Raw genomic sequence first — 27134 nt, forward strand, 5'->3', positions numbered from 1 at the left:
AACAAAAAAAAAAGAGAGGAAGAGCGTGACTAGCATTTTAAGGACTTTTGTTTCACTTAATCCACTTCTCAAGGGACCAACGTTTATAGCAGCTGGAGCAGGACCAGCAGGACACGGGGGGCTCGGTGTTGAACAGGAATCCATTCCCAAAGTTTCCTCCTTTCGGATCGGTCCCACTGACAGTGGAATCCTTCCTGCCCTCCACCATTCTAGCAGCCGCATCTTTTCTGCGACGCTGCTTTCTGTCCCAGGAAGCTGCTTGGGCCCCGCACGGCTCCTTGAGATGCAGGAGGAGTCAAGACAGCTTCTCACCAGACAGCACACGTAGCCTTACAGCAGTTGTCGTTCACACTGACAACTGTGGCCTGTGCACACCATGCAGCGACTGCCGCATGGATAACTGTTACCTTCAGGAAATAGGAGCTGCATCCCCCACGTTCACTTATCCCTATGAAATAGGAGGAGGGAGGATGAGCCAAGACTTACCTGCTCATGCTCGTATGGTGACCTCCTTTGTTCTGGCGCTTGGCACGGTCTCCGAGAAAGAGCATTCGCTGGTTCTTTGTGAAGCGGGAGCACTCTTCTCCGGGTACCGAGTACCCAGCAGCAGAGCTGCTTCCCAAGGGCTGTGTGAGCTCCCCTGGGCTTCACACCAAGCTCTGTTCCCATGGTGGATCCCTGTTCAAGTGTTGAAGCCAGAGTATCCTCAAAGACAGACATTTCTCACCTTAGGGCCAGCACCGACAGTCACCTCACTCAAGAGATGCACAGCTTGGCACCCCCAGCCCCACGGCCCTGGGAGTGCAGGGCACCCGATTTGGGTCTCTAAGGTGACTTTGAGAGAGGGAGCAGAGCCCAATTTCAGAGAATGGTTTTATGCGGAGATGTCACAGATGGAACCAAGCGAAGTGGCTGAGTGTTCACCTGCCAAGCCCCAGCTCCCCGAGCAGCAGGCGAGGTCCCTGCAGTGCTGGAAGAACGGCCCTTCCACTGGGAAGGCCACCGGCACAGCACAGCCGGGTGCTGGGCACGGAGCAGGAAGAGAGGAAAGAAGTTTTTTTCAATTCTGTTACTTATTGGAAAAGAGTGAGCATCCATCCAAGGCACAGCTGGGGGCTTTTCCTGCCAGTGGCTAATGCAGAAGGGAAGGCCAGCGTGCTGCCACAAGCTAAAACGGGTCATTTCACCTGCACCCACAGGTACAGGGCCAGCCCAACGTCCCAGGTTTTCCACAGCAACACAGGACAGGTAGTACATTTGTTCCACGTGGCCGGTAGAGTATTTCCTAACCAAACAGCGCAGATCTAGATTCTATTTACAATAGAGCCAGCTTAAAAAATAAGTTAAAAAACTGGATTTTATACCCATTCAGTTCATTATTAACAAGAGAAAAAAAATGGAATAATGAAAAAAAAAAAGCCAACACAGCAACACAATATGGTTTTGGTTTAAAATTAGCTTAAAAAAATAGAACAAAAAGGAAACCTCTCATGCAAACACGTAAGGTGGTGTGTAAAACAATGTGCAATTTAATATGTAGTATCATCCATTCTCTTGCTTTGCAGCCTCCTGCTCAGTCTCTGTCTCCCAGCCTCACACAGATCAGCTGCTGCTCTTTGCTGTTTTACTCTGGACCCCTGGTCCTTCTGCACAGGCAGCGTTACGAGTCTCTCTCTCTGCCTCACAGACCTGGGGCGGCTGGCAGGAGGCTGGCCCCGACGGGAGACGCTTCCGAAGCACCTTGTACCGTTTTGAGCTCTTCCTGCTCAAGTGGACTCCCTGCGCCCAGTGGCTGGGACAGAGAAACTGAAAGATCTTTGCAATAATACAATACCTTTTAAAAGAGTTCCCTCAGGTTTCCTAGTCCACATACATATATATAATATATATATAATATCTCTGTATATATTATATATAAATTACATATACAGATAAATAAAATGCTTTCTGCTGCCTTTCTGTCGCAATGTTCAGAGCTGCTAGACAGTCACACTTGGAAAAATGCCCCTGGAGCTCTGATACAGCTCACGTGCTCAGAGTCCATTGTTTCACTTGTTTCATACGTTAGTCCTTAGCCGCCTCCTCCCATCTTGATTCTTGGTTTCGTTAATAATAATAATAATAATAATAATTAATAATAATAATAATAATAAAAAAACGACCTTGAATGGGTTCTCATCTGTCTCTAATAGAGCAGTGGGAAGGTCCATGCAGGAACGGTGGGAACAGTCACGTGATGAACGAGATGAGTTCAACCCAACAAAAGAAACAGGACTAGAAAACTCAATTTTGCAACAATCTAAAAAAGGGGGCAGGAATAGTTTTCATATCCCCCCCCCTCGGGGCAGAGGGCTTGGGTGGGGTGGGACATCGGAAATCTTCTGCTCACAGGGAAGCAGCTTGGGGACATCTTCAGAGTTTCTCTGGGGACGGGACCCAGATGTAGTGCCCGGACTGGTCCTCAATGATCTGTTTGATCTTGCTGTAAATCTCTTCAAGAGAGTCTCCTTGTACGATGGCTGGAAGAGGAAAGAACAAGAAGACCTTGAGCATCAGGCAGCACTGTGCCTTGCCTGCCACAGCCTACAGGAAAGGCCTTCATTCTGCATCAAGGGGGCTGGTGTGGCACGGCCAACAAGATCAATGAATGAGACAACCCGTGTCCAAGGAGCTGTAACCGGCACACGATGACACAGAGTTAACCCAGCGTGTCCAAGGGGATTAGTGAGCGCTGATCCCGCGCTGGCAGAGCTCCTCGCACCTGCGCCTGTGAAGTGCTGCTGGGTTCTCCACAACGGGCTGCTAATCAGCTTTTGCAAACTGTGTCACAGCCCCGCGCCGAGGCTGTGGGCAGCTGGCCCCGGCATTGCAGCTACTGTGCCACAGCGAACGAGGGCCTCGAACGGATTAGCAGGTGTGTGCCCAGCACATGTGCTGAGGTGCCAGAATCATAGAATCATCAGGTTGGAAAAGACCCATCGGATCATCGAGTCCAACCATTCCCATCAATCACTAAACCATGTCCCTCAGCACCTCATCCACCCGGCCCTTAAACACCTCCAGGGAAGGTGACTCAACCCCCTCCCTGGGCAGCCTCTGCCAGTGCCCAATGACCCTTTCCATGAAAAATTTTTTCCTAATATCCAGCCTGAACCTCCCCTGGCGGAGCTTGTTACAGCTACCACCTCTCTGCCCATTACCCACTTTTTTCAACAACAGGTTTCAGCCAAGGGTGTTCCTTCTCCAGGTCAACTTCAGATTCACTGTTCAAGCACACATTGACCTGCCAGGGGCGTCTGGCAAACTGCAGTGTGTGCTTCCTTTGCACTCCTCCTGGAAGAGCAGCCGGCAGCTCTGAAACTGCTGCCTAGGACACATCTGGGGAAAACTTTTATGCCATTTGTACCCATACATTTGCTCAGTTGAGACACATATCTGGAAGTGTTCTGCATGGGATTTTTCCTGATAGCTGTTAGCTGGGTAATACAGGATTGGACAGCATTATCCCTCCTCAACTTTATAGGAAACAGTGCCCTGAAGGAAGGCCGGTTTCTCTGCCTCTTTGCCTGTCCATGATTTTCTAGAATTAATCCTGTTACAAACATCAGTTCCTTCATGCACAAGGACGCCCGTGTCATGAGCAGCTCATCTCTGCAGGCACCCCTGCCAGGCAGCCCCTGCCAGGCTCTTCAGCAAAGACTACTTAGGAAGCTAGCCAAACTTCCAGCCTTTTCTTGGGAGATGTTGTAGTAACTCGGGACAGTTTCCACCATTTAGGCCACTAATTTTTTATCTTTCCTCTTTAAAATGATTCTTTTTTTCATTTTGAAAACACTCCCATTTTTCCCCATGCAGGGAGTTCTATTTTCTGTAGCCTTGGAGCTCCCTGAATCCATGTGTTCTTACCCTGCCTGGAGACTTTTTCTTTTTTTATTATTATTAAAGTTGGCGATAGGCGTTCACAAACTCTAAAAATCCTGCCCGACAACCTGTCTCCTTCTCTAGAGCTGGTTTACTCTTATCCGCTGATCTTGGAACAGTCCCTCCACAGGGCACTGCTGGCTTAGTGCCATTTCTTTTTTGCTTTGATGAAGCTGGACATTTTCCCATGACCCTGCAGTAAGACAGTGCTGGTAGGGAGGTCACAGCTGCCAGCCAGAAAAACAAAATAAATCGGATACAAGCCTGCTTAGAACACTCACCTGTAAAATACTCTCCAAACTCTTGCTCAAGTTTCATGGCTTTGTCAAAGACCTTGTTGGCCTGTTCGTACGTCTGTCTCCTATTCATCTCCCTGCCGTGTACAAAAGAAATGGAAACTTAGCTCTTTTTCTTAGCAATGAACAGAAGCAAAAATAGCGCATCGAGCCAGGGCGCCTGGGAAGCCTCTGCACATCAGGAGATGGACACTGTGCATGATCTGGCTTTGAAAGGCAGGACTCCTCCCCACAAACTATTTGCTGCCTTGGCACTTCATCTTAATGTCCAGCATCCCATTGTTGCCACCCCCACCTCTTTCACTCTAGCACAGAATTGGACTCAAATCTAGACAACCCTCCAAATTTGCAAGACCACTGCAGAAGTCTCTGCCTCTCCAGAGCCTGTCACCACCCTCCACACGTAGGTTCCCTCATCCTCATACAATACCCAAAGAAGCAATTCAAGCCCTTCTGTCTTGAGAAAGGGTTTTCCCAATTCCCTCGGTGCCAGCAGAGTCTCCTCTGACCTCAGACTACATCTCTAGTTACTGAATCTCTTCACAGTTAATATTCTCTGCTGCTTCTCAGAAGATCTGCAAGCTCAGCTCTTGTATCCTCTCCAGCCTGCGCTCCTCGGGGCCAGGAGCAGCAGGACAAGCAGAAGGTCTCCCTCAGGCACACAGGAAACATCTCCTCTTTGTTCCCCAGGGCTGTCCTGGCTCAGCCACCATCCACCTGTGACCCACCACTACAGGCTGTTAGCAGCCTTCCTGGCTGGACTCAGGGTCCAGGGGAGCAGGTCACATCAGGGACATTTGGGAGCATTTTTACATTTCCCATGGATAATCCTCTTCAGGCTGAATGCAGGGCTTTAAGCTACAGCAATCCATACAGCCTGGATGCAGTGTGGCATTAGACAGGGAGGGACACCAGAAAGATGGCTGTGGGCCTAGCTCCTCTTAACAGAGACAAGTTCAGCACCAGAAGCAACCTCCACTGTTTCCTGAAAAGCAGAGGCAGCAGACATACAAACTCCCAGCACGCCAGAGCCGCTCGTCTTGGAGAGGCACAGAACATAGCGTTGCACTTACATGAGAGCTTCAATGGATTTTGGTTTGATGAAAATGGCAATGGGATAAAGTTGTGCTTGTTGCAACCTCTTGATAGCATTGCCAGACACATCCAGGATGCAGTGTTTCCCCTGGAAAGGAGACAAATAGGATCAGACCTACCCACACAGTCTAATCCCTGCAGAAAACAGTTTGCTTATACAGATACACTTACAAGAGAGAGGAGACACAGAGATGGAAAACCAGTCCTGAGACACAAGCCAGCTCCCAGTGGCCTTATGCTATCGCCTGCTTAGGCAGGACAGCAGCAAAAGGGACAGAGTCTTTTTCTGAACACGTGAAACAATTTATGACCTCTCAGTAAACTCCAGTAATCTCACAGAGGAAACGCTGCTGCTTCAAGGGCAGCCAGCTACCTCTGCCCTGTGAGCTCCAAAGCATGAGTCTGGTTCCATGCGGAGCTTTTGGGTGGAGTTTGAGCGACAGAGGTATGACACTGAGGTGGAATAACGCGGCCAAAAAAAGCAGCCACGTGGCTTGGCAGGGCTACGGAGGGAGCAGAAGCTCATAATGCATTCACTTAAATGTTGTTACAGCCCTTTGTTAACACCACAGGGAGACGAAGGGAACTGCCACACGCATCTGGGTCTGGGCTGGATGTGTCCCAGTCCCAGGAATGCCACTAGACACTCACCCTCTCCGCCACTGCCCGCACTGACTGAATGCTGGTCCCATAGAGATTGTCGTTGAACTGCCCAGCCTCTATGAACTTGTTGTCCTGAATGTCTTTCTCCATCTGTTCGCGGGATACAACAAAGTGGTAGTCTTGTCCATCCACCTCGTTCTCGCGACGAGGCCTGGTAGTGTCTGAAGGAAAGTGGGCATCATCAGTGAACCCACAGAACGCACACCAAACCCCCCGGGAAGGAGAAAGCCCCCACGTGCTCCTGGCCCCCTGCCACGCTGCAGGCTGGATCCTGCAAGTAACGGAGCCACCGCTCTCCCTCCCACAAGGGCACCAAGCACCAGCTGGGACTTACGGGGCACGCAGGAACCAAACTTGTGTGGGAATTCGGAGATGAGGTCATCATTAATTCGGTCCTTTGTTGGCCCCAGGATGATCACCGGCCTCGCATAGTGAACTGTGAACAAGAACCACAAGCTGAGGCCCCGTCGATGCAGTAGGCAGCTGACCTGCCTCTCCCTGCTCACACGGGCACCCAAGGGTGCCTCCTCCTCCGTGTGAGTTGATGTCCTGGTCACGGCCAACATCTCCTTCTCATCTGACCCAAACCATCTGCACGGCCCCAGGGAAGGTGCTGTGGGTCTCTGGGGTTGCAGATCAGCAAAGCTGCTCCCTTGGTCAGGGCAGGAGTCAGAAAACTGGGAGAGCTGGGGGACGATGCTGGGAGAGTGACAAGAGCCCAAAAGTCTGACTTAGCTTCTGGGAAGGACAGACCACAGGGGCTGGGAGTATTCAGCCTGTGAAAGGGTCTGTGGGGACCGAGCATCGGAGCAGGGTCAAACGCCAAGGGCTAGGGGGGTGTTCTGCAGCAGGGACCTGGCCCGAGGCAGGAAAGGATAAAGGTGTCCTGGGGACTAAAGAACAGCTCAGTTTTAAGTCTGGACCTCTCCCTCGGTCTGGCAGACCAGATCACAAGTCTTTTCTGTTGATTAAAAAGGGGCAATCAAGGCCAGGGAAAGCCCCACAAGGCAGCGTGCGATGCCCAACTGCATGCAACAGACAAGGAACTCTACTTGTGTTCTCTCAGCATCATGCTGTACGGCAGAAGAGAAGAGTTGCAATGGTCACCCTGGCTGTGCCAGGGACACAGGTGCCCACACGGAATTGGGCACAGGGTAGTTCAGCGCCAGGACTTACTTTCGTGCCGTGTCACTGGCTCATATGACAGGATGATGTCCTCTTGTCCTTCTGCAACAGAGCCAGAGAGAGGCAAGTGAGAGCTTGCAGCAGGTTTCCAGCCCTCTGCACCTGCGAGGACCTGGCTCCTGCCCCCATCAGCCTCCCGCAGCCCTGGGGACACCTCCAGGCTGCCCCTGTCACGCTGCCAGCTGACATAGAGCGTGACAGTCATGCAGTTACCAGCCCTTGATTCATGTTAATTATTCACGACTCAGCTCTGGGTCAAGCCTCCTCTTTCCCTTCCCACTGCTGGGGGCTCAGGGTCCATTGGAATGCACCTTCCTCCCTGGGGGCTGGACAGCAGATGTGCTGCAGGTATTTAGAGGACCTGCTGGGTGTAACGGGAGCATTCACACAGTTGGACCCCTGTGTTCTTGCACAGTTTTGGGCTCCAGGAATCACCTACACTACAGAACCAGCCTCTGGCTATTGCTTCCTATAGCTGGCACTGAGGACAGGGGAGCACCATGGGCTGGGAACCCACCACCCAGGCTTGGAGCAGAGTCCTGCAGCCTGGAGACAGCAGGGAAGCTGGCAGGCTCAACTCCTGCCCTCCAGCCCCTGTTCCCACCAACCCTGAGGAGGGAGCTGGCTGCAGCATCTCAATGTCAGCAGCAGGAAGGACCAGCCTCTGAACAGAACCACCACCGGGGCAAGATGAGATGGAAGTGCCAAAACGTGCACACGCACACACACACAGAGGTGCACAAGGGCAGGAGAGCAGGCGAGACGCACACTTACTGGAACTGCTCTCGCTGTCACTGGTGTTTGATGTCACGCCCTCTGCAAAGCAACCAGAGAGACCCCCTTCAGAAGGAGCATGGGCAGAAGGCACAGGGACACCCCTGCTGTCACCCAGCGCTACTGTTCCAGGGAAGGGCAGCACTGGCCTCCTGAAAAACTCATGCCCCAGCACCCACTGGTTTGGCCAATGCCACAGGGCGGCATCTCTCACGCTTTGTTGGGAAACCAGGACCGTGCAGGAGGACACTTGACTACTCCGGGAGAAGGCAGGGATGCTGGGAGGGCGCTGCCTGGCAGGCAGGTGCAGGTGCTGGGCTTCCCAGGATGAGGGAGGGAAAGTGGAGTGTGTGGGGAGGAGGGTGCTGGCAGGGGGAGCGGGTGCAGCATGCACATGGCAGGCAGGGGAGGGCACAGCTCCACGCTGGCACGCAGAGCCTACCTCTGGGGATGGGGCTGGGACTCACAGAGACAAGACAGTGACAGGATGGGACAGAATCTGGGGCTTTGCTTGCTCAGGCTGGTCCCAGTGCTGTGACCGCCCCACAGAAGCTTGCTGCCTGCCCCCTGATCAGGCTTAGCACCGGCTGGGGGTGCGGAGCTCAGAAGGGGACTTGTACCCAGCTAGGAATGCCTAAGGGCTCCTGCCACCAAATTTTGCAGCTCTGGGTACGTGGTGCCCCAGAAGAAGATGGCAATGATACAAAACGCTGCCACTTGCCCCACTCAGAGGGCACTCGTCATGGTCACAGCCACCTCCCACCGGCACTGGCAGTGGCTCCAAGATTCCAAGAACTAAACCAGCAGCTACCCCAGCTAGGAGCAGGAGGAAGAGCAGGATGAGGAGGCACAGCTCATCCCAGGTGTACATCCCCAAGCAAACACCCCTGTCCCCTCCCGCGTGCAGCAGCACCTCCTGAAGCGGAGCAGCCTCTGCTGGCTCTGTGTTCCCCAGCAGAGGGGCAGTGCCCGAGGGGCTCCTCCTTCCCCGCACCCCGAGAAGCGCAGCTGCCCTGGCCGGAGCCCGGCCGTTCCCCAGGCACCACCAGGCATGCCAGCGACAGAAAGTGAACGATGCGCATCGAAATTCGACTTACTCAGGTTCTTTGCTCCATAATAATCGTCACTTAACCCAGGGAAGTCCTGATTTCACAGACAGCAAGAGGGGAGAGAGGGGGAGAGAAGAGAGCGCGGGAGAGGGCAGTCAGAGGGATGGGGGAGACAGAGCCAGACCAGCATTAGTGACAGGAGTGCAGAATGACCCAGAGCTGCAACTGCAAGTGAGGTTAAATGTTTTCAGAGCTGAGGCCATCAGCCCACCGCCAAAGTCTTGCCTTGTGCAGCTGGACTCCCCCTCCCCCCAAGCTCATCCTCTCTGCCAAAGTGTCCCCAAGGGCCACCCTGGATCTGGAGAGGGCAGGGTGGCTACGGCAGCATCTACGGGCACCGAGCGGTTGCAGCCTCGAGCTGCTGGCAAGCAAGGCCAAGGTGTTTCTCCACGATGTCTTGCGGGGTGTCCTGGGGGGGCACAGCAGCTCTGTGCTCCCCTACTGTGCTTTAGGCCAGACGCATTGCAGCCAGTCTTCTAACGCATGACACAGGGGATGTTTTCCCCTTCTGCAGACGTTAGCTGCCCACGCCCCAGCGCTGGCACGGGCTGTGGAAACACGGGGGAAGGACCCATCACTGTGAGCTGGGATGGACAGAGGCAGAGCACAGGGAGGGAGCTGGCTGCAAGTCTGCCACACAGGCAAGCAAAGAGTGTTGCCTGCCCCGTCCCCACGCTGTACGTCACTGCAGGGATGGACGAGAGCAGCACCCTAGTGAGACCCCAGCTCCAACACAGAGCTGACTGGACCCCAGCCATGTCCAGGCACCATGAGATACCCAGGCACACAGACTTAACCTTCTCTGCAGGCTAGAGCCTTGCTCTGGCCACTAAGCTTACTGGAAGCTGGTGCCAGCCTGGCACAGGCAGCAAAAGGATGCAGGCAGCTCCTAGAGCAGCCCACGATCAACCTCCTGCCTCTGCAGTGCACCCAGGAGAGCCAACAGAGAGGAGGGCACACGCTTGCTGCCCTGGCACCAGGGCAGAGATGCTGCTCTGTCTTGCCCACCTCCTCTTCCCCAAGGCTCCTGTCTGGATGTTTGCTGAAGGAGCAGATGCAGTTTAGCATTTGGAAGGAAGAGGGGGTATGTTAGGCGAGCAGCTCCGGCGCTGCCTCCAGCAGGATTTGGAGCAACAAGGTGAATGCCCTGCTTTTGCTGGGAGCCTCAGGGTGCTGCCAGGTGAGAGCTGCCCCCCAACCCCCCAATATCTGCAGCCAGCTAACAAGAATTTGTCTCAGTCACAGAAGGGCAGCTCCTCCACCAGCGAGGGCACGGCTACGCTGCACCTACAGGTTTAACCCACGGGAAGAACTTGCAGACAGGAATAGGTAGCTGCGAATCACTTCCAGGGGAGATGGGGGCGCAACTGGGAACCTCCCCAGCCCCTCAGCCACGACGGGGACAGGAGAAGCTCCGCAGGAGGTGGCCATCCCTTGGACTAGCCCTTGGCATGTGGAGGGAAGGAGCAGAGCCTGCAGCAGAGGCGGGAGAGCAGGGGGAGGCAGAGCAGGGGGTCAGGTGGGTGTAAAGTTGGATGAAAGGATGAAGACATTGAACATGAGAGACGGAGAGAGAACACACCAGCCTGCAGCCGTTCCTTTTGTTTCAAGCTCTGGTTTCTCCCTAGCTGCTGGCACAACTGTGGAACAGACTCAACATGGGCAGATGCTAGGAGCGTTGGCTACAGAAATGTGCCCAACTCTTCCCCTAAGGCAGAGAACCTGAGGGTCATGCACTTGCCCTCCCTGGCCAGCTGCTACTTACGTTCCTGTCCGCTGCTCTCCTGGGCCAGGTTCTCTTTGCTCTTGTAAAATGGAAACTTTCGAGAGAGGCGGAAACTCTTTTTACGTTTCGTTTTGATCGACTGAAGAACATGAAGATGGAAGGGAGGACAGAAAAAACAATGGTGTTTAATGCATGTGGGAAAAATTAAAATGAAGAGACAATGAGGAGCTGTGCCAGGGCAGTTACCCTCAAATGAAACCATGGAGATTACATGAAAACTGTAATGCAGGAAAAAAATTAAGCATGGAGAAAACATGTGGTAGAGATGCTGGGAAGCTGACAGGGCAATCAGCAGCTCTGCAGGGGTAACCGGGCCATTGTCCCTTCCTTGTCCGCTCCCTAAGCGCTCTGTGTGAGGGGTGAGAGCAGCTACCTTCCCCTGCATGGACTGCCTGGAGTCAGTAACCAGCCATGGGCCATGGCGAGACAGGCTCTGTTCCCTCACCACTCCAGTGAGGGGTCCTTCCTCAGCACTCTCACACCATCCCAGGCTCCTCTGCTCACCCCCTGCACATTCACGGAGGATTCACGCCAAGCGGATGCAAGCCTGGGGTAGGTCCAGTCACGCTGCTGCTTGCTTTGGGATTGCTCCAGCTACCCCACTGGGAGCTCTGGCTGCTGGGACTCATCCTGCCTTCGCTAGATACCAGCTTTGGACACCCCGCTGAGGCTCAGCTCGGCACTTACCCTGTTGGATTCAATCATGCCAGTCCTGGCGTGGAACTTCACTGTTTTCAACCGTGCTCTCTCCTTCTTTTCCACCCTGATCAGAAGTTAAAGAGGAGAAAGAGCCGCTAGTCCTCTGCGTGTGCCCTCTGCACTGCTTACTTGGTTCCCCAAGCAGCGCTGTGCACCCTTGGGTGGTGGTCCTGTTGCTGAAGGGCAGCTCCTTTCCACAGAGAGATGGAGGCGGAGCCACCTGCCTGGGGTCTGCCCAAGGCGAGCATCTGCAGGAGCAGAAGGGGCAAGCCAACCTTCCCAGGAGGGGAGTGACGGGGGACAGAGATGGGTCTGGCTCTGCAGACCTGAAGGTAGTGGCAGCCAGCTTCTCAACTCCCTGCTACCGCCCATCTCAGAGGACTTGATTCACAGAGCTGGACATATCATCAGAGGACATAAAGAGCCGGCCGCAGTCACTTCTTGGAGCCCCAGACTGGCTAACACCAGCTCTCCATCCCCACGGGGATGACAGAGGGGGCTGAGCAATCCCCTCCTCACCTGGAGCCTTGCTCAGCTTTGGAGAACATCGCCCCAGGGAGATCTGCATGCAGCTCCAGCTTGCAACTGGGGTGCCCTTCATGCTGCATGGCCATGGAGGGGCAGGGGGGTTGGGACCACAAGGAGATCCCATCCTGAGCAGAACCTTGAGTGCTGCAGGGCTTGCAGAGGCTGGAGAGCTCCAGCAGGCACCATGCTTGACAGGTCCTGCTGATGGACACTCACCTTTTCTTGCTGGGGATGACCCCGATCTGCTCGCTCTCGCCGTGGGGTGTGACAAGCCTTGCTTGCCACCACTCATCGTCGGAAGCGTTGATGACATGTAGGATGTCCCCATAGGAGAAGCTGAGGCCCTGGCTGGGCAAGCAACTGTCCCGGGTCCGGTCATAGTCAAACAGGGCTCTGTGGAGGAGCAATGAGTATGAGTATGGCCAGGCAGCAAGCGCAGCAGCCCAGCTGATCTCCTGGGACATTGCCACCTGCATACTTTAAAGGATTTAAACCCAAACTTTGAGGAAGCCTCCTGCTGAGGTGAGCAGCGCCGTGCAGCCACCAGCACACCCCTCCCATTAGCAGGCTCAGCAGAAGCCCCAAAGCGTGTGATGCAGGAAGAACACCGCTGGACCCAAGCAACTCATGCTTGACCTAAGCTGCGAGAGGCACACAAACCACAGACGCATTGAAGGCGGCTGTGGTTAGCAAGCAGGTGAAGCTCATGCACCCTCAAGAGAGCAGCAGCGTGCAGGAGGGGTGAGGGGCTGCTCCCCACCGTCCCTCCCCAGAGGCTGCAGGGCCAAGGAGCAGATGGGGAACCTCCGACACGACTGCTGGGGGGGCAGTCACACAGGCAGAGACTGAGGGGCACTCTGGGCAGGCACTTTATTTATGTATGGGGGCACATCAGCCCAGACTCTGTGAATTTGGAACGCATCGGAAGGTATCTATTTCTGCTTCCACAACTCATCCTTTTCCAACTCCTAAATACTTCCCTCGAGAACAGTTTATTTAATTTAAAATTATCTTCTATACTAAACTAATCAGCCACAGAAAATGACTTATTTTTTTTTAAGCTAGAGGAGCACTAATACCCTTCCCACACATACTTTAGTGCACGCAGCACTGCAGCTTGTACCCACAAGCTGCTCTCAGTGGCTTCATGGGCAATTCATTCTACTTATGTTAGATCTCAAACCGTGTCTGCTTTGATGCATCCACTTTCAACAAATCAAATCAAAGGAAGTCACTAAAAGCACCACTGCCAGCAGCACCACCCCTGTGTTTGCTCCTGGTGCTTCAGACCTGCTTGCCCCCAAGCCTGACACGAGCCTAGGCACTGCAAACACTAGCTGGCTGCTGGTTTAATCCTAGCACTAATGAGCCTTCCTCGGCCAGGAGAGTCACCTCTGCCCTGCTCATTAACCTCTTCCACTGCAGGGACTTCCAAGAGGGTCTGAAACTACACAGTGCAAATGGGAGGGCCAAGGAACCATGCAGCGGGTCCCTGTGGAGCAACAGAGCTGGGAGGGCTCTGGGAGGGAGCACCAGGTGATAAAACTTTTCAGGTCACTTGGGACTGCATCAAGACAGCTAGTCTCAAATGAGGAGATGGAGAAGAGGGGCTGCCCTTTGGCTTTGGGAGGGCTCTTTTGGATGAGACCTCTTGAAGCCGTACATGTACATTCAGCTGCCAGCTCGCTCCCAGCTTGCTCAGGGCTGTCTGGGTAGCTCCTGTGCTTGGTCCCTCTCTACCCACACACGGCCCCAAGCACGCTGGAGCTGGCAGCAAAGCACCACAGGGTGCCTTGGCCAGAGGCAAGCAAACCTCAAATGCAGCTCCTGACCAAAAGATAAGGCTGCGCAGGGGCCTGCTGGCCATGTGAGGCCAGTGCGGTCAGGAGCAAAGCAGGAGCCAAGGCTCTGGGGAAGTGGTCAGGCCGGTTCCTGAAGAAAGGCGGATTGTGGGGTGCCCTGCCCACATCCCGGCACCCTGCCCTGCAGAGCAGTGCTGGCCCTGTGGCTCCCAGCCTCCTCCTGCAGCAGATGCCAGCATCCCAGGGCAGGCGCAGCAAGATTTGTGCAAAGGCCGGACACCTGGGAAGTAGAGGTGTGAGGCATTTGCTTCTCCAAGGCATGATGGTCCTGGAGACCAGCCCCTGGCCGTGTGGGCACCCACCGTGGCTGGGTGCTCCCCAGGGTGCACTGAGTGCCGAGGCCAGATGGCAGCGTAGTCGCTCCACTGTGCCCTGGGGCCGGCTCACTGCATGCAGAACGAGCAGTCAGGAGAGCAGATGGTTTGGCTAGAAGTCAGGGGAGCAGTGCCAGGGACTCTGCACGGCCTCCTCCTGGTGCCCAGGCACAACGGTTTGCCTGACCCCCCCATCCCTGGTCGGCACAGCCCCATTGCTGGCAGACTTTGCCCCGTGGCAGCGCAGTCAGGCAGCGGGTGAACCTGCCTCGGCCCTGCTCGTGCCGTGCAGCTGCAGTGTGGAAACACCAACACCCCCACATCAGCTCTGGCAGGGACTTGGGTGCCTGGCTCCAACCCCACTGCCAGCACGCGGGGTGCAATGCAGCCTCGCAGGGCTGACTCAAGCACTTGGGTAGCAAGCCCTGTAATTGATGTCCTGTCGGCAGCGCAGCAGCTCAGCTGGTTTCGGGTAAACTGTGCTCGAAACCACCCCGCCTAGGAGGGCTGGGGCAGCCCGGGCACCCGGCAGCTCTTGCGAGCATGTTTATGTGGTACGTGGCTGCCAGGACCTGGAAGGGTTGGGAAAGTTCATGCTGGGGGAAAGCTCAACCCTGGGATCACCCTCTCAGCAATGCGCTGCCCAGCTCCTGTCTGAAGCCACTTGTTTGTAAGTGAGGGGACACCGTGCTGCAGAGGCCACCAAAGCCACATGGAGGGATACATCAAGAGACGCAAGAAGCTACAAGCAGCCTGGAGGCAGCAGAGAGCTCTGTCTCACAGACATACCCCAATACACACACAGCACCTATCCAGGTGAGCACCAGGAGACTCACATGCTCAACTCAAGCCGGATATAGCCTAAAACCTGCTCCACCCACAAGGACGTCCATGGGACAGCAGCGAAGAGAGGGCAGGACTAGCAAGATGTTTATTCAATATAGCACCCAGCTCATTGCACACCCCCAGCACAGAAACCTGAGATGCTAAATCCAGCAAGGCACTCGCAGAGCCTCACAGGAAGGCATGAATTGCAGGAATCCAGAGCTGCAGCTCTCCCCTCCTGCAAGGCTGGACTTGCACCAGGTCCAGCAATAGCCTGAAGCTGTTCAGCATGGAGCAGCCATGCAGTGGGAGTTGCATCCCGAGGCTGATATGGTCTTGGCCCTTGCCATCCTTCCCATGCAGAAAGAGAAGCACCTGCTGCTCCTGCCAGCCCCCACCCGCAACAAGCTGTGCAGGGCAAGCATTTATAGGATTATTTTAATTGCCAAGTTAAGATTACTCATTAGCTGTCACTCCACTCAGGCTGTGGCAGGCAAGAGGTGACAAGAGGCAGGCAGTGAGCAGGGGCTGCCCTGGCATCGCAGGACTTGCAGCAGTTGGAGCTGCACGGCTGCTTAACCCCTGCCTGCCCCGCGTCTGGCTCCAGGCCAAAAGCGTGTAGAGGGCTCAGAGCAATAATCCTCCTAAGAGCTCATCTCCCCTCCAGCCAGATCCTGTGGCAGGAACAGTGGGAGGAGATGGGAAGAAGCCTGTTATCAGGGAGTGGTTCAAGAAGGGTGCCCTGAATAGTGCCTCGAGCTGCCCAGGGCAGAAGCGATACTGGATGCCTGGCATTTCCCCATTTCCTAGTGATCCCCAGTGAGTCAGCCTGGTCAGTAGCTGCCCACGGCTCTGCAAAGACAACCAGCACTTTCCAGAGAGGAGCAGTCCTCAGAATAGGGACTTAAATGCAGAGCACCTTGCCATGGCAAACCAAGGCAGAAGCACCGTTCTCCCCACTGCAGCCTCAGGGCCTCAAAGCAACTATCTCACTTGCTTCCCTGGCCTCTGAAACACCTGTCCCCACAGGTACCACGCAGCTCAGGCTGAACCAACCAGCTCTGCATCCCATGCTGTGGGGGTACAACCATTCCACCTGCCTCTGGAGGCCTGGAATTGGGTAGCAAGCAGGGGGTGCTGAGCCTTACCGGACATAGAGAGACCTCTTCTCGCTCGTCCGGAGTGAGCCAGAGCCAGAGCTCATGCTGCTGTTCATCATCTGCTCTCTCAGGTCGTGGATCTTTGACTCGAAGCGGCTGTACTCTGCGGGGAGAGAGGTGGTCAGTGCAGGCAGGAGCTGCTCCCAGGCTATCCTCCCGCCCTGTCCCCCGGAGCAGGGTGCAACTGAAGAGCATGGAGAGAGGCAATAAGAGTCTGTCTGTGGGGCATCTTTCCCATGAGACCACTCGTCCCTACACACGAGGTAGGATGAAGCAGAAGAGGCTGCAGCACACCGCAGGAGTCCAGTCCATCTGAGGTAGGCAGGGTACTTGCTGCTCCCAGATACACCCCAAACCCCTGTACAAGCAGCTTGAGTACGGGCTGCCGAGACCTCTGCCGCTACTGAGCTGCAGCTCAGACAGGGAACGGCTGGCCAGGGCTCAGCAAGCCACTGATTACAGAGCAGTTCAAAATGTGTGGAGAAAGTAAGCCCCTCCAAGAGACCACCACCCACCACTTGGAGCAGCAAGGCATGACTGCAGCCATCCACGGCATCCTCACCCACTGCTCTGCTGGCAGCAGAGCACCCCTCCCCAGCAGGCATACGGAAGGAGACAGCAAAGCATGGCCCCTGCTCACTGATGAGGAGGAATTCACCTTTCACTCCCACATCCCGGCAGCAGAGAACCACAGGAGGAACCAGGTGACCCTCCAGAAGCTGCCACCACCTCCCTGCTGGGTGGCTGGACAGGAGCAGCCACCGCCCTGCCAGCCCAACCTTCAGACGGGTGTAAAGGTCGAGAAGGCGGCAAGCAGAGGGTGGAAGCGCTGGCCCTGCTTACCCAGGACCGACTGGGGAAGGTTTGCCAGGCAGCAAGCACCTGCAGCACCAAGGAAGCTGCCCACCCTGGCAGTTCTCACCCTGTATCCTTGATTTTGTCACCTGGGCACACCCTGCGTCCTGGCAAGAGACAACCAGTCTCACCTTGGCTCTAAGACTGGCCTAGAAAGCCTTCTCCACAGCCCAACAATTTAGATGTGGTTTGGTTTGGGGTTTTTTTTGTGAGCACTGGCTGAGGAGCAGAGCCCCAGCAGTGCAGGGCATGGTGCAGGCTTCTGCCCGGTCTGCAGAGCTGCATCGCAAAGGGGAAATGGGATCAACAAACCACTAAGAAATGCACTGCGGGCTGCGTTTGAGAGCCAGCCCCTTGCCGTGTGAGGGGAGAGGTGACTCTCAGTGCAGACACATGTGGGTCTGGGGTTGTGGGGTTCAGCAGCTGCAGCTCGGCATTTCCTGACTCTCCAGACAGACCTGCCTGGACATTCGTAGAATCATAGAATCACCAGGTTGGAAAAGACCCATCAAGTCATCCCAAAGGATCATGGAGTCCAACCATTCCTATCAAATACTAAACCATGCCCCTCAGCACCTCGTCCACCCATCCCTTAAACACCTCTGGAGAAGGTGACCCTCCCACGACACCCTTCCCCACACGAAGCTCGGCACAGAGGACGCACCGCCCAGGATCAGCCAGGCAGCGACGGGCAAAAGCAGGTTTAGCTGCCACTGGCATCAGGGTGGGGATATTGGGAGGGCAAGACTTTGGGTGCCACCGCCCTGCCAGCAGCCGCATCGCCTGCATGCAACCAAGGGCAGAGCTCTCAAATGCTCCTGCCTTGGCCAGGACGCTACCTGGAAAGGGACTTTCCAAATTCTGCTGGAACACCTGCCCTGCTTGGAGGGGCTGAGAATAGCCAGCTGGCACAAGAAGCACAAACTAGGCTGGATGTAACTGAAGGAGGACACAGGGACTGCTCTGGCTTTATTTCTCTGAGAGTAAATGCACCGCTGTCTTAAAAAGAGCACACCAAGGAGCCACCAACTCATGCTCGCTCTGACTGCAGGAGGGCACAAGGTAGAGGAGCAGCCAAAAGCAAACCCACCACCTCCCTCCCAGTGCAGGGGAGGCAAGGCTGCTCTGGGAGTAAGCATGGGACGCTCCCAGCTGCCACCAGTCTCACCTTATCTGCACACTGGAGCAACCTCTGAGACAATTACTGGCAGATAACCCCCAGCAAGCAGTGTTCCTGCCTTTGATCCCTGGCTCATGGTCACCTTGCCTCTGCATCCTGGAAGGAGATCTCCCACGCAGCCAAAACTCACTCAGGAAGCTTACCCATGGCATGGCAGGGAGGTGAGCCCAGCTGATCCCCACCTCCCTGGCATTCCCACAGGACCCAGGTGCCAGACATGTTCAGGACGCACTAATCAAGATTGAAAAATATGCTACAGGTGACGCAGCGCCTCTTGCTGCGAGTGCCACCGCGGCGCTGCACCATGCGCCAGGAGAGTCAGGATGTTTGCTATTCCCACTTAGCAACTCGATAAAAACACCACTCCACCCTCCCATCAGGCAGGTGCCCCTGGAGATGGGTCGGATCCTGCACTGCAGATTAAGCTCAGTACCAGGGCTGGATACAGCCCTGCTTGCCCAACAGAGCGTGCAGGTTGCAGACCATTAAGATCAGGCAGGATCACCCGCCTGCACCAAAGATCCCCAAGAGAGTGGGACTGCAGTTGATTTTTGGGCACAGGGAGACAGTTCAAGGGGAAAAGGCGCTGGTAGGGAGGGGAACTACATCTGAAAGCAACCCCCAAGCATGCATAAAGCTTCGTACGCATGTCCTGCTCTCTCTGGCATGCAAACTCACCTGCTCAGAACCAGGCCAGCTCCACCTGGCCATCAACAGAGCTCAGGGACGCAGCCCAGTCACCTGCAAAAACTACCCCCAGTGCCATTCCTCCCCTTGAGCAGGGCATTTTATTGTCCTGACCCAACACATCCAGCTGCGGGGTTAAAGTACAGACACCTCCCTGCACTGGGCATACATGTTACAGGCTCAGGCAGTGGAAGGGAGAATGGCCTTGGGGAAAGCTCCAAGGCTTCTAAAAGCCACCACGTGGCATTTCCCTTTGAGTGGCCAGCTCAAAGAAATGCTGTCATGCGAGTTTTTGTATTTTCAGGTAAGGAACATCAAGGCTTTGTTGTGTGGGGTGATAAAAGGGGGAACTGCCAAACCCACACCGGTTACAGTGCCAGGAGAAGAAGTGCTCAGAGAAAAGGGACCTCATAAACAGCTCGGAGGTACAGAGAACAGACTCCTACTTGATGGCATGCAGTAGTGGCCACAGGTGCTGTGCCAAGTGTGGGCACTCAGAAGAAAGGCAGGATGGCAGCCCCTCTTTCTATCCTTCCATGGTTTTGTCTTTGCTTCTTTCCACTCCTAGTACCTGGCAGGACCCCATAGGGAGGGCAAGTTGTCCTCCAAGACCTGCATAAGCAGCTCCTCTGCTCCTTTGGAGCCCCAGCAAGGTCAGACATGTACACTCATACAGCATCCTACGTGCAAGCACTATCCATGCTCTCATATGAGAGACAGGTGCCATCCTCGGCCTCTGCTAACAGGGAGGAACTTCTCAAAGCCCCTTTCTCCCAGCATCTCCTCCTTTGAGCATCCTATGATCCAGCTCTCCCACTCCTTCCACAGCCATGATGTACATAGAACAGGCAAATATTTGGGAATGCGTGTCCCCTCGACGGGACTCAGCCTCACCTGCACGTGGGGCTCAAGCCAAGGAGACCTTTCTCCTTGGGTTCCAGGCCTTCAAGCCTCTGGAGCACTGAGGCCAGCACCAAGCCTGTGTTTCACAGCAGCCACACTGCCTCTCAGGACAGCTGCAGCCCCTGTGCCAGGTGCTGCTTGTCCATACGTGTCAGGAACCATCGTGGACTCAAAAAGCCACTGGCTACAAAGCACTGACATTTCAGCCTCAGTCTAAAGGGGTTTCAAAACATTTTGTCCTGTTTGACATTTAGGAACCACTCTTGGCTGGCGTCTTTGCCAAATGTCAAGTGGCAAAGGGAGCCAGAAATACAAGAACATTAAGTGCTTCCTGGAAAGAAAGACAAAAAGAAAGAAAAAAAGCCAAAACAAACAAACCCCACACCCACAGCACACCCCTCAGCAGCACTAAAGGCTCCGCACCCCAGTGGCTTCTGCCATGGGATGGAGGAGGGACAGCAGGGACAGGGGACAGCGATGCCACCGAGGAGGCACAAGGCGCAAGGCAGGCAAGGGGCAGCATGCTGGCTCTGGCAGAGAGGACCAGAGCTGCTGGGGCAGAACACCAGTGGAACCCAGGAGGGACACCTTGGGGATGGGAATTGCTGCATCCCCAGGGCTGGGGCAGGAGCCCCAGGAGGGCACGGTGTCAACTTGGGACCTGTTACTGTGCAGCAACAGCTCTGGGAGCAGCTCCCAGACTCTTGCCTGCCAGTGGGATGCCCAGACCAGTGTTCGCCCTTCCAGCCCACGGGTGATGCAGTGGGGATGAGCCCCCCAAGCCCCGGTAAAGCGGGATGCTCAGAGTGGTGAGGATGAACCCCCCATCCCTGGTAGAGCAGGATGCTCGGAAGGGGGAAGACAAGCCCCCACCTCCCTGGTAGAGTGGGATTCTGGGAGGGGAGAGGATGAGCCCCCCCAAGCCCTGGTAAACCAGGATGCTCGGAGCGGGGAGGATGAGCCCCCCATCCCCAGTAAAGCGGGATGCTCGGAGCGGGGAGCATAAGCCCCCCAAGCCCCAGTAGGGCGGAATGCTTGGATGGGGGAGGATGAGCCCCCCGAGCCCCGGTACACCGGGATGCTCGGAGGCAGGGACGAGACCCCCATCCTCGGTAAAGCGGGATGCTCGGAGCGGGAGGCTGAGCCCCCCAAGCCCTGGTAAACCAGGATGCTCGGAGGGGGGAGGATGAGCCCCCCCATCCCCAGTAGAGCGGGATGCTTGGATGGGGGAGGATGAGCCCCCACATCCCCGGTAGAGCGGGATGCTTGGATGGGGGAGGATGAGCCCGCCGAGCCCCGGTACACCGGGATACTCGGAGGCAGGGACGAGACCCCCATCCTCGGTAAAGCAGAATGCTCGGAGGCGGGAGACTGAGCCCCCCATCCCCGGCAGAGCGGGATGCTCGGAGGGGGAGAATGACCCCCCCCATCCGTGGTAAAGCGGGACGCACGGAGGTCCCCGGAGCCCACCTCAATGGGGGGCGGGGGGGGGGAAAGAAAGAAGGGCGACCGCCACACCCGCGAGCCCCCCCTCGGTCCCGGCCCCCCACCACGAGCCCTACGGGGCGGCGCCTCGCGGCGACACCCTCCCTCGACGCCAAACACCCCCCTCCCGGCGAGGCCCCCCCCGCGCCCGGGCCTCGCTCACCTGGGGGCCGGCGGGGGAGGGGGCGGCGGCGTTGCCCCCGGCAGCAGCCCCGGAGCCGCCCGGGCCGCACACAAAGCCGCGCAGGCACGGCCCGCGGCACGGCACCGCCCCGCCCCCCCCGCGCCGCGGCGGCCAATCAGCGTCCGCGCCACCGCCCCGGGACCCGCCCCGCGCCAATCCCCGCCGCGCCCGCGCCCCCTCATTTGCATACGAGGCTCCGCCCCCGCTCCCAGCCCGCACCAATCGGCGTCTCGCCTGCCGCACCTCATTTGCATAACAACGAACACGGGCCCCGCCCCTCATCTACATACGAGGCCACGCCCCGTCACACACAGCACCATACGGCGCCTGCTGAAAGCCACGCCCCCCTCATCTACATACTAAGCCCCGCCCACTCCGGTCACTGCGACCAATCACCTCCTCGCCTGTAGCCCTCGCGCGCCCGCCGAGACCACGCCCCCTCATTTGCATACGACGCTCCGCCCCATCCCTGTAACAGTCGGTCAAAGGAGTGATTTCTGTCTCAATTTCTCGTTTTTAGCCTCAGAACTTGCCTGTATAACTCACAAATGCCTTAGGAAAACGGCCAGAGCTGGTACGGACCGAATGCTTTTATACCTAACTACCTGTACCTACTTCTGTATCTCAAAACGGTTTTGTACCTGTCTTCAAGCCTCCCTGCTCCCTACCATTGTGAAGGAGCCATGAAGCAAGGAGGAAAAGACAGGAAGATTAATGACGGGACTTACCACAGACCCCTACCCAACAGAGCATGCGTGCAGGGTGATGATGACTACTGGCCTTCATCAGGAGACCCCAGGTTGACCACTGCTGCCAGAAGGAGTGCATGTGCAAAGGAAGGAGACCTGCAGACACTCCTCTCTTGGCATGTGTGGCCTGCTAGGTGGAGATTGGCACATCTCCACAGTCAAAGGTGGGTCACAGGTGTATTGACTAGCATAAAAGACAGCTCTGGAGCATGGGGAACAGAAGACCAAGACAGAAGACCCCTCACCACCGTGGGTTCACCTCTATCAAAGACCAAAACAGCAGAACGCCTTCTGGACCGGGACTCCCAGAGACACCCGGACATCTGTGGACCCGTGGTGGTAGCTATAACCCCTTTTTCCTTCCCTTTTCTTTCCATCTCTTGCCTTGCTCTCCATCTTTCTATCGTAAGTCGCTTTATGAGCACAATTAATAAAGTACCAGTTTAGATTGAAATTTGACTCCCTGACTTGTTGAATTATTTGCACTCTGAAATCATAAATGAAATGAACCATCACGCATCCACTTATGAGTGGACCGTGACACCTGCACCAATCGGCATCTCGCCCTCGGCTGTGGCCATGCCCACACTTCATCTGCACAGGACGCCCCTCCCCGTGCCCGCTGGTACCTTCGGGCCGGTACTGTGCGATGATGGTCACCGTCTGCCCTGCCCGCTTCAGCGCTGCCGCTGCCTGCTCGTGGGTGGCGTTGCGGAGGTTCACGCCGTTCACCTGCAGGGATGGAAAGGCTCTGCTGGACCGGACTGACTGGGGCTCACACCCATCAGCTCTGCCCTGCACCCCAGCCCTCGCACCGCTGACCCCTTGCCCTGCACCGGCACCCGCGGTACCCACGCTCACACTCAGTGCCTCGTCACGCAGACCATTTTGCCCACACTACCACAGCTGGTACCAGCATCCCCGGTATCAGCATCTCTAATACCAGCACCTCCAGCCCCTGCAACTCCGGTACTGGCTTTCCCAGTACCGGCATCTCTAGTGCTGGCACTCCCAGTGTGATATCCCTGGTATTGGCACCTCTAGTACCACTAGAGTGGTACTAGAGTAGTACCACTAGCACTGCCAGTACCAGCATCTCTAGTACCAGCACCCCCAGTACCAGCATCTCTAGTACCAGCACCCCCAGTACCAGCATCTCTAGTACCAGCACCTCTAGTACTGGCATCTCCAGTACTAGTACCCCCAGTACTGGCAGCTCTAGTACTGGTACCCCCAGTACTGGCATCCCCAGTATCTGTCCCCAGGCTGGCCCAGGACACTGGGGATGCCATCTTCCAGCAGGTGAGCAAGGACCCAGCCAGCCCCCATCCACTTCAGTTCCATGCACCCAGGGGCCAGGCCCACTCCGGCACTGAGTATGGACCCTGCTGAACCATGTCCCAGCTGACAGGGGACAGGTGTGACTGTGGGAGGCCATGGAGGGCCGTGGGCAGCCCCACCGACTCACTGAGAGGATGCGGTCTCCCCTCCGCAGCTCCCCGCTGAGGTCGGCAGGGCCTCCAGCCAGGATGAAGGACACAAAGATCCCCTCACCATCTTCTCCCCCAACGATGTTGAAGCCCAGGCCAGTGGAGCCTTTGTGTAGGATGATTTTCCGGGGCTCCCTGGAAGGAGAGACACAGGACAGAGAGATGTTAGGGTGAGGACTGGCGAAGCTGGTGACAGGGTTTGCTGTGCCTGGGCTTACTGGGACACTGGTGGGGCTGGAGTCACCACAAATGGAACCTGGGGTGACTCAGCTGTTGGCACGAAGCAGACTGATAAACTAGGAGAGGTGTGGGCAGTTGCACAAGTGACATGAGACAGAGTGCGGACAGAGAGAGAGCACCTCCCATAAAAGGTACAGAGACACTGGACTGTGAGGTGACACTTGATGCTGCAAGCGCCGGCATCAAGGATCTTGGGTCTGTGGTGGGAGAGGGGAATCAATCCCCTCCACACTCACGCAGCACAGAGAGCGTGCCTGCAACCCCACATCTCTCTCACCAATGGGCCTGTGCAGCTCAACAGAAGTCCAAAATTTTTCAATGATGACTTAATTCTTTCACAGCTCAAACACAGACAGGCAAAGGCAGAAATACTGCCTGGCATCACAAGATTTTAATATAAGAAAACCAAATCTGATGGGAACAATAGCAGCTCCCAGCTAAAGCACTGGATTAAAATAACAAGGAATAAAGGACGCCAAACAGTTATTACAGGCTGATGGTGACCATCAACCAACGTGACACTGAGAACCATCGGCACATCCACTGTGGTGACCAACTGGATCCTGGGTGCTCCAGCAGGTACTGCAAGGACTGAGGACCTGTCCCCAATTCAACCAACCATCCTCACACCTGCTAGGGAGCAAGGGGAGGTCTCTGGGATGCAGCCGCAGAGATGCTAGAGCCCCAGGCATGGCACTAGCCGAGGGCACCTGCGGTGGACCCTAAAATGCTGGCAGACTTGTGCTAAGGGAACCCTGGCCCTGCGGCTGCTGGTGACAGCCAGGGAAGGCACAGGGCTCAGGCGGCGTGAGCAGAGAAGGGACCCCAGGGAATAAAGTTTGGCTGAACAGACAGCATGAAGCCCTGCAGCCTGGCGGTGTGTTCCCAGGCCACTCTTGCAAGAAAACACCTTTTTCAGCCCCTCAGGTCAATCTGCAGCATCACTGCTGTCACCTAGGCAGATGGGGGAAGGTTTTGGTGCTTTCATGGATGCAGGAGGCAGGATTTACCTTCAGGGTCGTACATGTGCCAGCACTCCAATGAAGTATCCTACCATCCTTCCCCATGAGGAGTTTTGATGGGCTTAATGTCCCTTACCTCCAGGCAGCCACCTTATAAGGAGCAATAGGAGCAGGAGACAGTCAAATAGAAGTTCAGAACACCTTGCAAGAAAGTCTTGGTGGGCCTGCCCAGACCCCGGGCTCAGCACAATCTGACCCTCCCAGCTGCTCCTCTCCCTGTCCCCGTGCCTCCCACCAGGCACAGCAGCATCCCTGTCCCCTACCTCTGGTCACACTTGCTCCTCTGGCCTTGCTGCTGCTTGGAAGGGGACAGGGACGGCAGTCCCCTGTAGGACATGGAGGACGAGACATTGACGGTGAACATCGCGGCGTGGCAGGCTCTGCTGGCGGCACCAACCGGGAGGCGCAAGTGGCAGGAATGTTCTGAATGCTCATCACCAAGGCTGCCCTGAACTGCCTGTCTCTGCCTCTTGCCAGCTATGGGGCCAGCAGCTTTCCTAACTGCCACACAGGGTTTTTTATGGAAGTGCTGAAAGGAGGAAGCCTTCGCTCTGCAACACCCTACAGATTTAACTCCTTCCTAGCCCTGCAGGCACAGACAGCACAGCCCTGACTGCGGTAAACATAAGCAGCCTGGGTCTCTGTGCCTGCAGCTCCATTCACACCGTGCATTGCTGCAGCCCCTTGCCTTCAAGCAGAGTCCTACCACCAGCTATGCTTTTCTGATGGGGCCCTCCACAAAATACCCGCTTAAAGCCTTCAGATGTTTTCAAGCTCTGAGCTAAGAGGAGCTCAGGACTTGGCTTGACTGTAGCACAGAGCTGGGATGCACCAGGACCAGAAGGAAACCATGGAAACATGGGAACACCACTGGGGTCAAAAGATGCTCAACCCCAAGTCCTCAGGATGCCACCGGTGCTTGGTTCAGGGGTGGCTGCGAGAGAGAAGAGAGGCTGCAGCCATCAGTCCCTCTGCAGCAAAGCTCTGTCTGGGGCTTGATGTCTCCCAGGGGAAGAAATAGGTCAGATTTCTAGTTCTGCAAACTCTGCCTCCGAACAGCTGATGAACTTGCTCTGCTCCTTGAGTTTTGCTGCTGCCTAAGCACAGTGCAGGAACTACCACTCAAACTCTGCCCAGTGGGAAGAATCCCCAGCATCCATGAGGACCAGATGGCTTGGCAAAAGGTGGAGAGATGCTACAGGAACCAAAGAGAAGAAACAAAGCCCCAGACAGGTACATCTCAGGTCTCAGTCATGGCATGCAGTCTCTGCTTCCATGCTTATCCCAGGACAAGGATCCTGCAGGCAGATCCTATGCTGGATGTTGCAGCATTAAAACTGGGACCTCAGTACAGACCAACTGTGAGGATCTTGTGGGTCTGTGCCAGGTCTAGGTTGCAGTGGTGGAGCTCATTTCGAAACAGATGCTTTGATCCCTGGCCCTGGGTTGCGCAGGTCACGAGGGTCACTGGAGCCACATCCACATCTGTGGCAGCACTTGTGTCCACATGAGGGTAAGAGGCTTGATAATGGCTCCAGGTCAGGACCTGTTTCTCCTGGGGAATGGCTGGCAGGAGATTTTTGGGAGAAAGCTGCTTTTTCAGGGGAGTTGCTGCCTCTCCCCACACCACTAAGATGCATTTGGACCACACTGGTCTCAGTGCACAATCTTGGTGGTGCATGAGCCAACAGAACCGTGGCGATGAAGTCATCCTGGGGAAGTTGGTGATGCACAGGAGATTCTCAGCGCTGCTCCAGGATGGATGAAGAGGTGCTGAGCCCGAGGCAGGCTGTGAATCTGGTGGGAAGCAGGGGGCTGTGGCTAAGCTGCCAGCCTGTCTGCAGCAGGGCCCTCTGCCAGGCAGCACCATCCTCTAGTGGCCACCAGCACATGCTGCACTCGGCCACCGCTGAGCCACAGCCGAACCATCGTTGTGCCATTGCCACTGGGCTTTGTCCAGCTTGGGCTAGTCTGCTCTCCAGCAAAAAATAAGGATGTTACATGTGTAGGAAGAGATGCCCTGGTGGGACCAGGATCCCTGGTGAGAGGCAGATGGTGCACTTTCCAAGTTCTGGGAGTCAGTCCCTTCTGTGGTGCAATGTAATGGCAGAAAGCCCTGCTC

General features: G+C 55.9%; 1 protein-coding gene across 11 annotated transcripts in view; it reads right to left on the reverse strand.

Moving 5' to 3' along the window:
* Positions 1-1501: 1501 nt before the first annotated feature.
* Positions 1502-27134, reverse strand: part of DLG3 (discs large MAGUK scaffold protein 3) — a 78164-nt gene continuing 52531 nt past the window's right edge. For 4 of the 11 annotated variants that reach the window (XM_069867428.1, XM_069867426.1, XM_069867433.1 and 1 more), the window contains 13 exons: positions 23729-23885; positions 22890-22992; positions 16206-16320; positions 12273-12449; positions 11517-11592; positions 10809-10908; positions 7935-7976; positions 7152-7202; positions 6310-6411; positions 5964-6136; positions 5291-5400; positions 4203-4294; positions 1502-2519 (listed from right to left, as the gene is read on the reverse strand). In XM_069867428.1, the coding sequence (XP_069723529.1) occupies positions 2413-2519; positions 4203-4294; positions 5291-5400; positions 5964-6136; positions 6310-6411; positions 7152-7202; positions 7935-7976; positions 10809-10908; positions 11517-11592; positions 12273-12449; positions 16206-16320; positions 22890-22992; positions 23729-23885 (1405 nt within the window). In that variant the 3' untranslated portion in view covers positions 1502-2412. Of the gene's footprint in view, positions 2520-4202; positions 4295-5290; positions 5401-5963; positions 6137-6309; positions 6412-7151; positions 7203-7934; positions 7977-9031; positions 9078-10808; positions 10909-11516; positions 11593-12272; positions 12450-16205; positions 16321-22889; positions 22993-23728; positions 23886-25275; positions 25433-27134 lie in introns of those variants that run through there. The other 7 variants (XM_069867430.1, XM_069867436.1, XM_069867435.1 and 4 more) reach the window with 4 other exon arrangements.

Source organism: Phaenicophaeus curvirostris, chromosome 13, assembly GCF_032191515.1.
Source record: "Phaenicophaeus curvirostris isolate KB17595 chromosome 13, BPBGC_Pcur_1.0, whole genome shotgun sequence".
In the NCBI taxonomy this organism is placed as follows: Eukaryota; Metazoa; Chordata; class Aves; order Cuculiformes; family Cuculidae; genus Phaenicophaeus; species Phaenicophaeus curvirostris.